The following is an 18851-nucleotide window of genomic DNA, read 5'->3' as shown; positions in this document are numbered from 1 at the left end:
GGTTAACACGTTAACGAATTATCCGAACAGACAAATAATCTGCGCCGATTTGTTACGCGACATCCAGAGCCCGGATGAGAACCGGAGGACGTGCTCTGTCACTCCGAAGATAGGTTTATTTATCATCCCCGCAACACATGTAGACGCATGATTCACTTATAACTGAAGCCAGATAGGGGAGCGTTTATGATAAAACATATTTTCTCGGAGTGCAGCTTGCTGCATGAACGCTTTCTAAAGCGAAATCAACCATCACAGAGAGTGCCGAACAATTGGTGAGCAATTGCACGGGTCAAAATCAGCACGTGTGACCTGTTCTCCGTTGCACCGACGTGCCCTCATAGACACAGGTGCGTCCATTCAGCATGACTGATCAACATGTTTTATAAAAAGTGTTTTCCAGTTGAGGAAATAGCTCATGGGTCTGTGTTTTAGATGGAAATTACATACCTCAGTCAGTCACACTTGAGCAAAATTAAATCTCCATTTCCCAAATGGAACTCATTTTGAATAGCTATAAATAGGTAGGTCAATCTCATGCCAGCTGCCTGTTAGTGCTCCGCTCTTTTAAAAGTGGCGAACCTACAAAGGTTCTTTCATTTTACTACTTTAGATTCAGACACTGGTCGTAAATGCATGCTTTTGCACCACAGAAGATGGTTTACTGTGCATTTATATTGCTTCTAAACCACATGTACACAGATTATTACTGGTATGCGGTTATATTAAGAGAGAGAAAAAGTTACCACGGTACATTGAGCTTATGAGTTTGTTCTGCTTTTGTTTTTCCCCGTAAACAGCTTCTCGTTTATGATGAAGAACACAAAAAGGTTTTCATCTCTTTCTAAAACACATTTTCTAAACACCAATATTCTTATGACTGGTCGGCTTCAAAAAACTCAATTGTTTTGTGTGGGTCGATACAGTGATACCCCAGCACCTTATTTATTGAGCAGATGGGCTTGGGTCCTTCAAGTCAATGCTTTGAAAAAGTATCTGCCAGTCAGAGACAAGACCACACAATATAATGTTTGTGCCAATGTGGCTGACATTCAAAATGATCATGCTCTCCTATGAGGTAATGCCTTTGTTGATGTTAACAGACACGGTTTAAAATAAACTTTTTATGGTTATGTTTAATTGGATTAATCCTATCATTGTGTCTGCTTGTTTAGCATTTAATGGCTGAGTTGTTTTTGATAGACTCAGCAAATTCACACGCTAACTTCAATACATACCCTTCTGTTCTTGCATGGGTTTTAACAATCACTTTATTTAAGACATTATCAACATTATTCAGTTCTGTCATAATGGCCACTTACAGTAATGACAGACAGAGAACCGTGCAGAACAGGATGAGGCAGTCTGAGCCTCTTTTTACTGTTTGTGTTGTCACAAAAAGCACAAATTTAACTGGAAAATTCTCCTATGCTGTGAATAGACTGTATATTCGTCATGATATATTAGAGCTGTCAAGGTGTTTGACAGAGATATAAACTACATCTACGAGTCACACTTCTGTAAAAATGAACAAAAGTGGTACAAGCTGTAAAATTGGACAAACTGAACACAACTGTTCGAAGTATTCTTTACTGACACACAATTTTAATGCACAGTATAATATTGACTGAAATCTGCATATATATTTCTTAATAAATAAGTTACTGTGAAATATTATAATATAGATGCACCGATATATCGGCCAATAATCGGTATCGTTCGATAAAAGCTATTTTCACACTATCGGCTGTTACTTTAAAAACAGCCGATGATCAGTGCCAATATGTCCTGTCAATCAAAAGAGGAGAGAAAAAATGCAATTCATTTGTGCTATAGACGGTTTCATTAGTCGTACACGGCTGGCCCGAAGTCATATTCCCTTTAAATCTGTTGAATTTTATTGTATGTTAATTTTATTAAATACTAATTTGTTGAATGGGTTGTCGTGTAACTGTCGCATTTAAGTTTAGCCAAGTAACGGTTCCTCTACTGGTAACTCAAAATAAGATTGGCTAGATATACTTGCTAGCTAATGTAATTTACTTGTTATTTCTTTTGCTTGTTTCTGAAATATTTGAAATGACTCTATTCCTCATGTGTCCCGTTCTATGTGTTTCTTTGAAATCATTAGTATAGAAAGTGTTAAGAATCATCACTAGTTTGATGTTCAGTACTTCTATTCATTATAGGAATTAATACGATCAGAAAGTTAAGAAATATTAATTTAATCTTCAGAATCGACATCGGCAGATATCACTTTAAATATTTTGTATCTGTGCATCTCTATAATATACAAATAAAATTCTGTACAGATACAATTGTATGTATGTATGTATGTATGTTCTTAGCATTTTCCAGTTTTAAGTTTATGTTTGCTCTTCAAAATCTTTTCAATGCAAGAGCATCCCAAACATTGTGTTTCATTTCAAGTATAATTAAACCATAATTCAACCCCATGGGAACGTCACTTGTTTGCATCATGTCACTATTAGATCTGTAGCTTTGCATTGGCAAGCGTCTTGCTTGTTATTACATGTGCAGTCAAGTGGAACTTAATGGGACAGATCTAGTCAAACTTAAGTAACTCTTGATGTCTGTTCCAAGAATAAAATAAAACCTGTCAGTTTGCTTATAACAAAATGGGCATTAGACTTTAATGTATCACAATTTGTCTAAAATGTGTAAAATTGAATGACCTCAAACACATGTAAGCTCTGAATTAGGTTCAAGTTGATACGAGTTATACTCCTGTTAGTGGAAATTAGCAATTGTTACGTTTAATATATAATTCAATCACACTTAACATTGTTTTCTTGGATGATCAAAAAATTAAACCTTAATCTGTAGGCAGCTTGTTTAAGCACTTTAATAGGTAACCCTACAATCACATTATTTTTGTTTATGGGTCTCTCTGCAACTGTGGGCTGTGAAATTTTAGATTTATGTCAAAATTTGTCATATGACGCTTTATAAATATATTAACAGTGTCATCACACACCACTCATTTTTTCTAAAATATTTAATAGAAAATTACATTTACATTTAGGCATTTGGCAGATGCTTTTATCCAAATCGATTTACATTGCTTAATCCATTTTACATAGGTATTTGCAATCCTCTGGGATCGAACCCACCACATTGCATTGCTCTTACCACTGAGCTACAGGACATATAAATGATTATATCATTTAAATGTTCGAACACCATTTTTGATCACAATATTAAGATATGTAAAATAAGCTAATTGAATAACAATTTGACAATTTTATTTCAAATGGAATTGTTTAATATACATAATATTAATATTTTACAGCATCGTAAATGTTTTTGTATATTTACAGATCATTTTTATAATTTTATGAAGTAAATGTGCCTGTCCCACACTTTTGAGTCCTTACCACAACAATTAAAAAAGGCTTTTATAATGAAGTTTTATTAAAGACAAACAAGTCTAGTTTCTATAGAAACCGCAATTACAACATGAGCACATTGCTGACCGTTTGGGCCACCTCACTACCTCACTCACAAGATCCCCCAAAAATAAAGTAAATAACATCTTTTCTGTGTCAGTATTTATTGTGTGTCCTTAACATACAGCTTAATTCTGTACTTTGAACTACATTTTAAAAATAAATGTACATTATGTTTACTTCATGTATCAGGATGCCAAGAATCAAAACAAATGTAGTAGACCTTACTAGCTGCCAATTTACTGCAATATTTGCAAAAATGTCATTTCCGCAACATGTCTTTACCGCAGCACATTTTCAAGGGTTTCAAATATAAAAATTAACATGTTCCAGATTAAAATCTTAATGATTCAATGGAATTTTGTTGAATTATAATATGTACTCTATTTCCGTTTTCTTTATTTTGAAGAGTCAAAAGTGCCCGTAGTTGCAGAAACACCCTTATTTGCTTATCTATTCCTTCATATATGTATTTATTTATTCAGCTTTGTTTGTGAATGCCACCAAAAACTACTAGACTGGTGGAGGACAAAAATGCAGAAATATGCTTGTGCAACAAAGTGGGTTTTCTGTAAAATATACATTGTGTACTCTGCTCACAAATTGTCTTGCCCATCAATACCCATATAGGCCTAAGTGTATTTCAACCTTTCACTTTTTGACCAGAAAACACACATTTGCCTTCAAGTGAGCCTCTCACAAAAACTGGTTTGAACCTCATATCCTCACTTCATCATCCAACTGTCTCGTTCTAGTGTCTTTCTCAAAGCCTCAAAGTAAATATTTGCCAAAAGCTAAATTCAGAGAAGCCCTCCAAGCCCAACATATGGCACTGCCCGTCTCCAATCCGAGTGAGAGGCATTTGTCTGGAGTGCCATTCAGACCAATGACAGCGCCATGTGGGCGTGTGTTGAGAGTGTGTGAGGTGCTTTTTGAGTTTAGTAAATGACTGCAGCAAGAAATACCGTGGGGCTGGTAGCGTTACTGAGCAATGAGACCGTGTGCTAAAATCTCTGTGTTTTTCTGCTCATCGGGATTGTAGATAAACATTGAAAGCGAAAATGAGCATCGTCTCGTAACTGGACCAGACAATGGAAGTAGCTCCATGCAGCAGTAACAATTCACCTCTGGGAAACGAGTACGTACTGGACAAGACTACCTGCAGAAGCGGATCGGTCACAGGAAGCTACAACTAAAACGTGTGGCTCCGAAGCGACACATTTTCCCATTGGAATGCATGTCAGAAGAGGCGCGGAGGAAAAGAGAAGACGCGTGCGTATGTATTCCCTATGACTTTGGCGGCATTCCGACGGTGTGAGGAGATCGTGCATATAGTTTCATTTTTCTCAAACCACTCTCGCGTATCGCCAAATGTGTGCCGGGATGGATCTCGTTTGAATATCTGACGCTGCTATGGATCGCACTGGATGAACAGCCGTAATTTATTTCATCGAGTTCATTCAGAGCACCTGAAATTCCGCAGCCCGCTCGAGTCTCTGTCCGCGGTCCTGAACCGGAGCTGCGCTTCACCTCAACAGCCTCTGTCGGGGAACATGATCAGCTGTATGACCTGTACGGCCTTTTGGGGAATCTGAAACAAGCAAAGGACGAATCGTTTACCTCACAAGTGACAGAAGAAGGAATTGTAGGGCGCGCTGAGCTGTAGCTAACTACATCCACTCATCTCAAACCCGACACGATGTTCGCACTCGGGATTTATTTGTGGGAAACTATTGTGTTTTTCAGGTACGTATCACGGTTGTTTTGGATGTGTTGGTACATTAATCAGAAGCTTATTTTACGTTCTTGCGGTTACTTTACTTCTGCTGAGAATATTGCATGTAAGAAAACAGGCGGAACGGTTTTAAGTAACGATCGACACGTGCACATGCTTGGTTTGATAGTTTGCTATTTATTTAGACTAATGTCTGTGTGTATAGGTATGTCTGTTGATTAGGAAAAGGATAATAAACTAAATCATAATTGCGTGACGTTCACCCATCCGAGTCATTAACTGCAAAGGATTCCCGTTACAGCGGTCAAACAGCGAATGCTAGTGGCCATTTGACGAATAGGACGTTATCAACAGGCAAATGACGGCAACTGTCTTCGAAAAATGAATTAGTCTATGTTTTAAATTAAAGATGTGAAACTGTCAAAAATTAAAACTTAAAACTGAATTTAAAAACAAAGTCAACCTTGGTTGTTTTAAAACCCTTAGCCTATTTCAAATTAGTGTCAGTGCCTGCTGTCTTGTTCGTTGTTTCTCAGAATGCCTTCCTTTCTCCCTTCATTCATTCATACATACATACGTACATTCATGCATGTGACACGGTTAATTCACTTTTCTAAGATTACTTACAAGAATGAATAAAATTACCAGTTGGTCACAGGCCTTGCGATGTAGGCCCTTTATTGCATTGAGATGAGAAAAAACGGTATAAAATTGAATTCCACCATTATGCCACCATCTTCATACACATCTTCATACATTGTACTTGTTTCTGTTTCATTTCAATCTTCTTGATTAAAAAAGCAACACACTAAATGTAAATTCAGATTTAGACTAGATTTAGACGACTTATCCCTCTCCTTTTAAAAATATAAACATTCTCTTCATCATCATAAATGTAGCCTATAATTTAAAAATGTATCACGGAAGGCTTCAGTGTATATCTGGCTGGTTGTTTGCAGTAATTCTTTTTGCATTCTGTGGACACTGTTTAGTTAATGAAGTAGAATCAGGATATTGCAGTCTCAGCTCTTACTGCTGAACTTTGCAGCTCCTGTTAATTGATATCTCTTTCCCAGCCTACACCACAGGCTCATTTCACATGCAGACTTATTACTAAACATTGATCACTCTGTCAATGCCAATATCACAGACGGACACGCATCCTACCCAAGAATCATATTCTATATGAATCTTGCGTCACCATAATAGATTTGTATGGTATCTTGCGCATTTTCCACACAGGGGTCGTCACGTGAGACGTTGTGTAAATGCCATTCGAGTAACTGATGCGTAGCTATTATTATACCGCTCATGCATAAAACAGCAATTATGTTATGTCACCACACAGAGAAATACGCAGGTAATGTCAATTCAATTAATGGCAGGTGCAGCAAGCAAATGTAGGAGGATGTGGCTTAGCCATTCCCAGACATGTAAGAAAATATGTTAATATACTGAAGGAGAAAGTGCTTTATCTGCTGGCAAATTGTAGATTGGCATTCATTGCACAATAATGTTCCATTAAATGTTAAATAATTACATTATTAACATAATTTTACATTTAATTTTCTTCAGGCAAAATAAAGGAAACAGGCCCTGTGTGTGCTGTGACCATTTCCATGACCATTTTGAGATGAATGAAAAGTTTGGTTCCAAAATGAGATAATCATGCTTTCAAAAATCATGTTTTTATTGTGTTGGTATCTTTTTAGCTATTTTGGCTTAAAACAAATCAACTTCAGTTTGATTGATATTCATTTGAATCCACATAAAAAAACATGTTTTTAAACATATTTAAAAACGGAGTTATCTCATCTTGGAACCAACCTCTTCAAATATACCACAACAAATATATACATAAACCTTTAAATACCTTGTTGGCACAACCAGTGCCATGTTCTGTTCCTTCTATATTTCCTCTCATATGTCTCTAATGTTGGTTTGCCTGATCGAACTGTTCCCCTGCATTGGCTAGTATAGTGTACAGTTAGCTGTGTGGCATTATGCATGTGATTGTTTCTCTGAAATGGCTTTGCAAATCTCATCTTTGAAAAGCATGAAATTGCACAGTATCCCCAAGGGTTGATATCTGCTAAAAGTGGACTTTTGTATTGTGCTTGGCTCATAGGAGACCCTCTTTGGTAATTGTACATACATAGGTAGTGACAGCAATAAAGCATAAGTGCGTGCGTATATGGTGTCAATTTTGTATTTTATTGGAGTGCTATTCAAACCTAATTTTCTCATTTAAAGTAGAGCTGAGTGAGGGATAACAGCAGTTTTGACATAAAAAGCATCCTGCACAAAGAGAACTGTATTTCTATTGTTATTAAATAATTACTTGCGCAGTTGCTGATGCATTAAAATACATCCCTCTTAGCAAAGATCAAAGAAGATCAAAGCACAAATAATGATGAATCACCGGTGTAAAAGCAATAGTTCTTTAGTTTTTTTGGATCATTACCTTTCTTCTTTCTTCTCCTTTCTAAAAGATGATCAGATTATGAAATATTTACATATCAATGTCTAACAGTAGCTACATGTTTATATGTAGATGGATCTTTATGCTTGATTCTGTATATACATCAAGCTCTTTGCTGGCCTCACATCTTCTCTTCTGTCAGTTCAAAAAGCACACTGAGAAATGAAGAGCGATTGAATAAATGGCGTGTTGGTGCCAGAGAGGCCCTTCGATTCCTTGAGTCTTACAAAATGCAAGATCAATACGGATTCTGTTCATCAGTGGTCTTAAGGACATAATGAGCTACACTTAGGGCTAATGATTGGATCCTCACATTAAAGTATGCAGGTCTCTGGGTTATTTGCATATAATGTTTGGCAGTTTGCACAGGTTTGGGTCCTGCAACATCAGCAGAAGGACCAAGTCCTCTCCACCACCATGGCCAGAATTGATTAAAGTTCATTTGTCCAGTGCTGCTTTGATCGGTGAAATCATTCATTAGAGACACGGTTTAGAGGTAGTCTAGAACCCGCACTACACGTCCAGCATACTTTTTACAGTGTGCTGTGCCAGCTGCTGCGTACGTGTGATGAGGGGACCAAAACCAACAAAGACAGTATCCTCAGATTTCACACTGTGACAAAAGATTTTTTCAACAGGACGGATTCCTAAAAAGAGACTATAGTGACACAGAGTTGTTCTTAAGGAGACGCGTAATCTGGCGTGACTAATCTTGTTATGTTACATTGCAAAATCGTACATTCAATACGATGGAGTTTGTTTGATTTGTGTTCACATTTGAATGGAGTCAACGTGAGAAACAATTCACAATATTGTAAATGTTTACGTTGCTCAAGGTGCATCGCAATATATAGGAATGGTCAATAACCAATATGATTATCGTGATTATTGATATTGCGTTAAAAATAAGCATTTGATGATATTGTAAATAGGCTTATTCAGCACCTGGATTTGGTTGACACTCCAACGTAGTACAAGGCGGTTTTGCATATAACATTATTTTAAGGGCAACAATGTTTGCAAAACACTCTGACAAAAAAAGACAATTACTTAAAAATTTAATAAACAAAATTAAGATCAATTTGACTGGTACCATTGCTAGCATTAAAAATGTTTTACGAGATGACACGATAATAGCATTATCATTAATTCTTTTGGTTGCGATTATCTTTTAGTGAAAATCCAGAATAACTTTCTACACCTGCATCTTTACATTTTTGCCATTTGATCTGTTTTGCAAATTGTGTCCTGTCCATTTATTTAAAAAAAAAAAACAGAATTCAGGTCATGCTTCGATTAATACGTTTAATTCAGTACAGAACATCACATATTTGACATTTCGAGCATAATCCTCTCCAGGTTTTCCTCAGACAAAATCGCAGACTTTTAGCACGAGAGAAATTTATTGTACTCCTGAAATGTGGATCTGCACATTTCGCTCTATAATGTATCCGTATTTAAATGCCAACGTCTCCTTCAATTTAAAAGTTCCTCGTGCAGACTCCGGTAAATGTTAATGAGAAAAAAAGAAAAATGACGCGCAGAACAGAAAAAGACTCACTCTTTGTTAGTCTGAACTGAAAGTGGGACTGGACGCGCAGGAAGTCAATAGATGTGAAAGAACAATGGATATGCTGCCGAAACGGTAAGACAGGATTCAATGGCCGGTTAGGAAAATAAAGCAGTTCACCCCCAAGAAAGAGCCATGAAATTGCCAAGCAAAGGAAGAATGTCTCAAGGATCTAGGCGAGATCAATATACCACAAGATGTTTTGTGATTGTTATCCTACATTTTTGTCAAACACACTGATGCTGTTGAGCTTAAGAATGTCCTTTTTATAATTAATTTACGTATGTGGGAGGACTTGAAAAATGTTTCTAAATATTAAAATCCATTATGTTTAAGTGAGATTTGACAATTAAATGAAGGCCAACTAAAGAGCCCAACAGAAGCGGTTAAAAGCAATGGATAATAAGCACAGAGTGGTCATAGAGGCTAAAAGCCCATGGGATGAGTTATCATGTGACTCACATGCCTGTTAGTGACCTACCATTAAGTAGCAGCTAGGTTACATTGAGCAGACAGTGGAACAGATATGCACCATATTACCTCTAATTCAATTCTGATGGCCTGTAATGCTAATGAAGACATGGATACTTATATAACAAGGTCTCCGAATTAATTCACACATTTATTCAGTTTAACAAAGATCATCCATTTGGCATTGAATGAGCAAATTGTCTTGGTAACACGTTGCAAAAATGTTGGATTTCTTAACGCATTAGCTAACATGAAATAACAATGATTTATTAATCCATAAGATCATTTTTGCATTTATCGAAACACAAGTCAAACGTTGTAACTGTTAACATTAATGCACCATAAAATAACATAATTGTATCGACATTAACAAAGATTAAAAACTTTTCTGTGTTACCATTTTCTTTGTTGTTTTTTGCATTTTTTTATGTCGGTTATTTCAACTCGATAGGGCAGAAAATATGATAATTAAAAACGTCTCATAATGCACTTGTCCTGCATTGTTGGTGCTATTGTTGAGGAGACAGCTTGATCCAGCAGGTGAATAGTTCTCTAATGAAACTGTCTTTCTTTTCGCCTTTCCCAGCTTGGCAGCATCCCAACAGGCAGCAGCACGGAAAGCTGCCTCTCCCATGCCCCCGTCAGAATTCCTGGACAAGCTGATGGGAAAAGTGTCTGGTTATGATGCAAGAATCAGACCTAATTTTAAAGGTAGGTGTGTACACTAATACAATGTTGGATATCACAGGAATGTAGCCAAGCAGCAATTCAAATTATATTTCAAATGGAAAGAATGACAGGAATTAGCAACATGTTGGATGAAAATGTATGAATAGAAGCAAGTGCATTTGTCGATCCATTATGATAATGATTCAAAATGTTTTACCAAATGTAACACACATTATGCTTGCACAAGATAAGATAATGTTGTTTATTTCAAATTTAAAGCTAATTCACAAAATTCAATGCTACACTTCAAATGTGAACAATCACAGACAATGTGCCTGTTGTCCTCAATATGAATGATTTAATTTACTTTTGCATTAATTAAATTAAGAAACTCCATGCTGGCTACATTCATTTTTAAGCTTTAGCATTATCCTGAGCGTCTATGGTGGTACTTGGAAACTTATAGTGTGATATGTGCTGGCAATTCTAGAAATAACCACTGCAAGATACATGTCAGAGGTTTCCTTATATTCAACAATGTCAAGCACTACAAATTATAGTGTGCCTTTGGCTGTTCCTCTGGCTATTCCTGGAAATACAATTTTGCCAGAGGTATATCAGAAAAAGTCTTCTTTAAAATAGAAATAATGAAAATACTTATTTTTAACATTTGCAGTAACTAAAAAAATATTTTGTGTATCAATTGTACACAAAAATGTAGATCAATTTGAAGTTTAAATGTAAAGAAAGAGTTGATTATCTTTTGCTGCACTATACTGTAACAGGGTAAATATGTTATATTTTAAATACTTACATATTCAATATAAACTGAACATATAGTGTAATTAAGTTTTAAAGATGAAGTTTTAATGCATATTGTTTGGTATAGCAAATTAAATCTCCGATTGTCTGATTTTGCATTTTTATTTACTGGTAACATTTTATAATAAATGTATCTAACATCATGCTATTATATAAGGCTTAATAAATCATTACAATAAACAACAAATCTATTAAGCAATATATGATGTTTGTTAAAAACACAATAATGGAAGAAATTATAAGATGTGTCTAAGAATTGTTTCAAGTAAATAACTTAGACATTCATGCAATATAACAATGTTTTAAAAATTACAAAAGAATTCAATTGAAAAAATTGTTACCAGATGATGAAATGTATTGTGCAGGTACACCTTTTAAAATAAGTTTAAAGCATCAATGAATAAAAGGAACATTGGAGCAATGTATCCAAAGACCTTGTCCACGCTGTTGAACCCGCTTGAACGCTTAAATGGCAAACGGCTCTGTCTGATTTCGAGAGGCCTTGCATCTTAACCTTGCTTGTGGCAAATGATTTATTTCTTTATTTTTGTTGACATTTAGTGCTGTGATATGGTGAATGAATTCTGACATCTTACATTTTTGCTGTTTGCTGAGTTTTGCTGAGTTGTGCTGCAATTTTCTTTACGGTGAACTGCATCAGAGTTGGTTGATTGTTTTCTCACTGAAATTGACCTTGAGATCCGAGTTTATTATATTCTCTTAAACAGAATTGACTCACTAATATAAAAAATGTGATGCAAACTAATATTTGTGGTAAATTGGCCTTCTATTAGCATCTCATTATGTGACCCATTCACTATTTTAAGGACACACATGGTCACATGACCATACCGGACATTATGAAATACAAGGGTTAGTCATGGCTGTCCAGTCAACCGCGTAAGTTGGCGCTAAGCAGGAAGCTCATGAGTTCATGGCCAGTATTCTCCGCTCCACCGTAGCGCACGTCAAATAAATTCACATAGTGTAAGAATCCTGACAGAGTTTCTCTACGTTTCTGAGGAAGTCCTCAACCAAAGCCGAGAGAGGACACAGGCTCCTACACAAACAGCATCTAATGTGAGGAGGCATTATTTCCAGCTCATGGTGAGGAGGAGCACACCTCTGATTATTGTCTCTCCGGCAAATTTGGTAGTATAGCAACAGTGAAATAAAAAAGAAGTGAAAATGATGAGACTTGCCTGAAGCAACGAATGTGCTGGCATGAGAAGAAATTACACTGATCATGACTGGGACTCACTGTGGGGAATCCTTCCAAATGATTTAGCTGAGATCCAATTGAAATGAAAATCTCAAACTCTGGCAGATTTGGGGCACCCCATGCGGCTAGATTGATATATTTTCAGATCTTCGACTTTCACGTTCTATCAACGAATGGTATTAGTTGGCACTTTTTCTCAATACAGTATAGCTGAAGTGTGTGATTTTTTTTTTAGCGTTAAAGTGCTTTCTCCAATCCCACAGAGACGACTTAAAGGCAAGACACTTCCCTTAACTTTGCAGCGTATGGTATTCTGTTTATTAGGTGTTACTATGAGAACGTGGCTGTATCCAACCAAATCAGACGGAGAATGTTAAAAAAACTGTTTAAAAACAAATCACAGTTTCATTACAGGAGTAAGGCAGAAATTACACTCCTCGCCTCGATGATTGAAATCATTTTCCTTTAAAAAGACTATTTCTTAGCGCTCGCTGACAGATCAAAGAAACAAATTGGGGATGTGTGAACCTGAGACGACGAGTGAGGCAGAGGAGCAGGGGCTGTTGGTGCCGTAATCTGCGGCCGCTGGTGATGAATGGTGCCGAGTGCAGATGTGTCTCCGGTACCCGCGTTAACCTTGTCCCTTCTCATCAGTCAAAGTGAAGAGCTATGGAGCCCGACAGCCACGAGGTGCTACAGATTCCTCCCAAATAGCACAATCATGGGCTGCTCCTCCATGTCGCAGTCGACCCCCCCCCCACACGTTTTTCCCCCTTTTCAAATTAAGCGCCACGTTGCATTACAGTCATGATCCGTGTAATGCTTTCTGATCACTATGTCACTTTGCTTCTGAATGGGTTTTCTATGAGACGAGTGTACATTTGTAAATATACTGTTTGCTGCGGTATATTTACTTGCTTTTTGATTTTCTTTTTGGATGACTTGTATGTATTTGCCTTCTTGCATCTCATTACTCATGTTGTGAAGGGCAGACAGACCCATTATTTGCTGGTGAAGCTTGATGTTCATTCGGTGCTATCAGCACATGCTTAATGGGACTGTAATGGGAATCCTCAAATGAGCGTGGGTGATCACATACAAATGTCAATGGCGAACCTACCGATGCTTTTCAAAGGCTTCAGATGATGAAGAATGACTGAAGGTTTGAGCGAGGAAGACTCTTTTGGGTGGTTATTATGTCATGTTTGATGAGTCATCTGCTGTAACTTCTGTTGAACCAAACGTTTCAGCCCCTGTAGGGTCTACAAGAACACAAGACACATTCCTGCTTTAAGAGGTCTCTGCTTTTGATACATTAAGTTATGTTTCTTCCTGAGACTTTCAGAGGTGGTGTGAGGTGTATTTTACAGTGGTGGAACTTAATTGCCTCATGATAACACTAGAGAATCATGTTTTGGTCTCATCCAGGCGATACATTTGAGACAGAGCGAGGTTAGATCTGATTTACATTTTGCCTACATGTTTTAGCTTATTTTCTACAAATTGCTTAATTCTCACAAGGCTCCAGACACTATCATCCATGGAAATGTCATTTTTTTAAGTGTGGTACACGCATTCGTAGTCGAGAGGGAGACTTATTCCATTTCCACTGCAATTTATCACCGACTGTTCAGGGTTGTAAGATCGAGATTTTGCTTTGGAATGTGCCAGAATGTGTGATCTATTGTTATACAAAAAAAAAAAAATTAGGTGCACCTGTTATTAGTTTTAGTGTTACACTTTCAGAAAACAGTACAAAACTGTATCTTTTAGCGTTACTGGGGTGGTAACCTTAAAAGCATTGTTCGCCCAAAAATGAAAATTCTGTCATGGTTTGCTTACCTTTCTGTCAATTCAAATCTGTATGACTTTCTTCTGCAGAACACAAAATAATACATTTGAAGAATTTATGTAATCGAACAAGGGCGGGATCCATTAACTTCTGTTGTATGGACACACAATTGGTGTCACAACACAAGTGAACGCATACCACCATTGTGAGTTAATCATGAAAGAATTTTCATTTTTGCGCAAAGTATACCTTTAAAGGTTCCTTTTTGTACCTCTAAAGGAATACAAAACATAACATTTTGTACCTTTTTGGTACGCAATTGTACCATAGGACCTGTTGTGTACCTTTAAAGGTACAGTAAGGGGTGCATAACATTCAAATTATAAGGTTCACAATTGGTCCTTGTGATTTTTCTGACAGTAAAAAAATAAAAAAGGATTTCTGTATAACGTACAAGCAAAAGATTTCGCATTTTATTAATTCGTTTTTTTCTTTAGATTTTTAAATGTTTGTATTTTCTGTAGCCTCTTTCACTATTCACTAACTTGTAGCCTTATGGCTAGTCAATTATATGCACAGGTATTAGGTTATTTTTTTAAGACAGATGTTGACTTCTCTAAGTTTTGTTTGGTTTTAGTCTTAGTACTTTACACAGAAATTCTACGCAGGCTCATGGAGACCAGGATTTAAAGTGTTAACACAAATCCTTCACACACTGGATAAGCCTTTGGGAAGTCCTGGATTAGCCGCACTGGCATTATAAGTGAACGTGCAGTTCTTCAAAGTCCTTAAATCACGCATTTACTTTCTTGTTTGTGTAGGTTAATTGCAATCCATTGGATGAGTGATTTCTGTGATTTCTGCAAATGTCGGCCACCGCCAGCGCCACTGCCCCGTCAGAATAAGTTGTATTGTGTTTTCTGTGGTTACATGTTTAAGGTAGTTTTTCATGTTGATCCTCGTGAATGACACAGAACTCCACAGGAGATACAATGTGGTCTACATTGTTTTAATAAAGGCACTTTTAAATATTAGGAGAAAATGCCCAAGTTATCTAAAAAATAATAAATATAAATAAATAAAGCTGAGTAAGTTTCCCATTCCTTTTGTATTGCACAATCCTTCAACCCAATCAATTGGATCTGTCAGTCACATGAAAACAATCTATTTTCCGCTTTGTGCAAATTTAAGTGAAGCCACATGCAGTCTTTTCATTTTCCTTCTATCAAGTGTATTGGATCTATAAGTGCATTTTGCTAACCTCTGCCTCCCATGACCAGAAATGCATTGCAACCCCCATCCTTTCTTTCATTTCAGTGCGCTTTGCCTTTTGTCCTAACCGCTGTGAAGTTTTGGACGAATAAGTGCATCCCTCCTTTCCCGCTCTTGCCCTTAGTATGCCCTTAGCACCCAACACTCCCTGCCACACAATGTAACGCTCAAAGTGTTGGCAAGTGTAACGTAGAATAAGTGAGCCTTGCTGCTTGTGTTTTTTTTCTCTTTTGTTGGTTCCGCAAAGAAAAACGCTGCCCGTCTTGCTGTTAGAATATCATGTGATTAATCTTGATCTTTTTTTCATTAGACCCACAAGGCTCCAAATCGGATGGTACTCACAAGAAAGGTACTTATCCAGGTTTACACAAGCTTATTGATTCATTCGGGCGATGTTCCGTCTGAGAAATGACGTAAAGCAGCTTGCATTTCTTGGGTAAATGATAATGAGTTAACAATGTCTGTGTATGTTATTAGTGTTGTTGTTTAATGGCTGAGAGTACAGTAAAGTATTTTTAAAGGAAGTGATGTCATTTTTGATGTCAATTATTAAGGGTACTGTATTCTCGTAAAGTGAAATTCAACGACCGTTTGATGTGTGTCTGATCTATTTATAAATGCTAATTGATAACACTTTCAGATGTGCATGATGGCATTAGTTAATCTTTTATTGGATAATTTGATATTATTTTATGGTCTTTTCACCTTATGCAAGGTTAACTGTATTTTAGTTTCAGGCATTTGCATTTGCAAAACAAAGCATTGTAAATTTTATGATTAATTTCCTTTCATTTGCTCTCTCTTTGAAAAAAGACATTTTGCATTTAATTCCGTGCGTAGCCTCTAGTTGTTTTTAGGTTTAAAATCGGATCTTTGTGACTGTCGCCGTTTAGCATCGGCTCATCCCTGAGCTGAGCTTTGTGTAGCTGGCCACGGTTTTTATCTCTGTGCCATTGATTTCTCTCCACTCTTGGCTTAAATTTAATTAAATTGAGAAAACAAATGAATTTCTACACCTGACTGAACGGGAAAAAAGCCTTTCAAGCATTTCAATTATTCCTCCAATCTAACATTTTTCTGTTGTTTAATAAAACAAGCCATTTATTATGTGCATTCAAAATTTGGATTTACATAGAATCACGTTTGACTGATTCTGATCCGTCTGTTGATGCTTTGGTGTATGTAATGCTGTGTATTGAGACTGTAGAGGGTTTTGTCCTATGGGTCGCTTGCCGGCAGTCATTAGATCCTGTTATTTAGCTTTATTAAGGATATTACATAGCGAGCTCGCTCTCTTCATGCAGACTAATGCAGAGCCTTTTGGATGTTTGTCACGGCTACAGTGTTCTCAGTTGAACAATCCTAGCAGTAGTATCCACAAATCACATTACAGTGTATTATTCTGCATTCATCACACAGTCTTTAATCATCCTTTATCCTAGCTCAGAGTATTGTGTGCTATTGGTTTGCAATGAAATATGTTTGTGTGTATGGATTATGCATATATTAGTGTGTGTTATGTACTGTATCATGCTTCTAATGGTTTGTAATTGTTTATGGTGTGTTCTGTTTCTATTCAAAAGCTTAAAAATAAATATTCTAATTCTTAAAAGTTATAATACCATTAATACCATTATAGGTTTTTTGCTGCTGTTATATGTAGATGCAAAAAAGTAATAAACGTGCAGTCACCGTTTGTAATTATTTCCACTCAATCAGAGCCTAAAACATTCATATAAAATAATAAATAAAAATCTTAATATAGGAATTAGATACCATTAATGAACATTTCAACAACTATTAATCTAAATAAATATTAATTTATAAATATATTTTTATTCATGTAGTTCATGCATTAATTCAATCTATACTGTTGCTGTCCTTCTGAAATCTCGGATATCCAAATTTGCTGTTTTTAAGGAAAAATAAAAACATAAAATGCTGTGTTGTCAAAGTTGACAAGCACTTTTTAATGCTCTTTATTGGTTAGATATTGGCAAAAACCCAGTGACAAACTTAAAGAGTTACCAATGATATTGATTTGTAACAAAAAATCATGAAATATACAGTTTCAGAAGGACAGCGGTGATTCAATTAGGTTCAATTCAAAAAGCTTCGCTGGCTATCCTTAGTAGAGTAGAATAGAACAAATAATCATCACAACAACCTTCACATTATATACAAATGATTTTAAAGATCCTATTTAAAATACCAATTGCAGTTGGGATAAAGGTGTTTTTATACTAAAGGTACTTTATACCGTCTGCCAGAGGGAAGTAACTGGAAAGAACCGAACAGGGGATGAGAAGTGTCTCCCACAAAACAGATGCTTTCCATGACATTTAAATATGTTTGTATGACTAGAAATGAAAAAATAACCAAGATGAATGAATGTGAAAAATATATATTCAGTTTATGATAGCTATTGACATATACAATCATTGTAATTATATTAACATATAACAATGCCACCCACCATATTGATTTTACTTGATAAATACTATATAATAATAGGCTAGAAATCATAAATTATAGAATATTTTATTTATTATATCTAATATATGAATCATACATATATTTAATATATTTAAATAAATAAAAACCTGCTTTCTGTACTAACCACCATATAACCAATGTAATCTGGATTATTTAAAATAGCATTTACAGTATATATACAATTTTAATAACAGCATTTCTAACCCAGTTCTTGCTGTAGTTTAATGCACTACCTAATCACAATACTATTTACTAGGATTTAAAGGAGCAATGTGGAGATTTTAGCAGCATCTAGCGGTGAGGTTGTGGATTGCAACCAACAGCTCAGTCCACCTCTCCCCCCTTTCCAAGCATTACGGTGGCTGACACAGAACTAAGATGTCGTCCCAGTTTAGATATTTTGCTGAAGGAGATAACATATTTAGGAAACATGATACTTTAGAAACAACATGGTTAATTGGAGACCGGCGGTATATAGATAGAAATAGCTCATTCTAATGTAATGCATTCAAAGTGACAATATTTACCACATCTTGCAGAAGAATTGCATAGCAACTCAATGGGCTTAGATGTTTTGGCTTAGAAATGTAGTGATTTGTGTAATTAAATGCTTAGTTACACCTTCCAACCATCTAGCAATGCCCCAACAATCACACACAACATGGCACTTACTTTTTACTTTACACAGTAAATGTAAAAATCTAGTGTGATTCTCTTTGGCGTAAACGTGCAATATTATGACAAAGTTGTTTTTTCTCTCATATCATTAAAGCCATCAATGTTACCGCAGCGTGAATCAATTTTCACAGGATATTGACCATTTTATCTCATGACTTTTTCAGCGGATGCT

General features: G+C 36.1%; 1 protein-coding gene across 1 annotated transcript in view; it reads left to right on the top strand.

The window, feature by feature from the left end:
- The first annotated feature begins 4454 nt into the window (after positions 1-4454).
- glra1 (glycine receptor, alpha 1) overlaps positions 4455-18851 on the top strand; it is a 46630-nt gene continuing 32233 nt past the window's right edge. Inside the window, exons 1-2 of the mRNA XM_056769444.1 lie at positions 4455-5216; positions 10315-10439. Of these exons, the coding sequence (XP_056625422.1) occupies positions 5170-5216; positions 10315-10439 (172 nt within the window). The 5' untranslated portion in view covers positions 4455-5169. The remainder of the gene's footprint in view (positions 5217-10314; positions 10440-18851) is intronic.

Source organism: Triplophysa dalaica, chromosome 16, assembly GCF_015846415.1.
Source record: "Triplophysa dalaica isolate WHDGS20190420 chromosome 16, ASM1584641v1, whole genome shotgun sequence".
Lineage (NCBI taxonomy): Eukaryota > Metazoa > Chordata > Actinopteri > Cypriniformes > Nemacheilidae > Triplophysa > Triplophysa dalaica.
The sequence above is the reverse complement of the archived record's forward strand: the minus strand, read 5'-3'. Positions and strand labels throughout refer to the sequence as shown.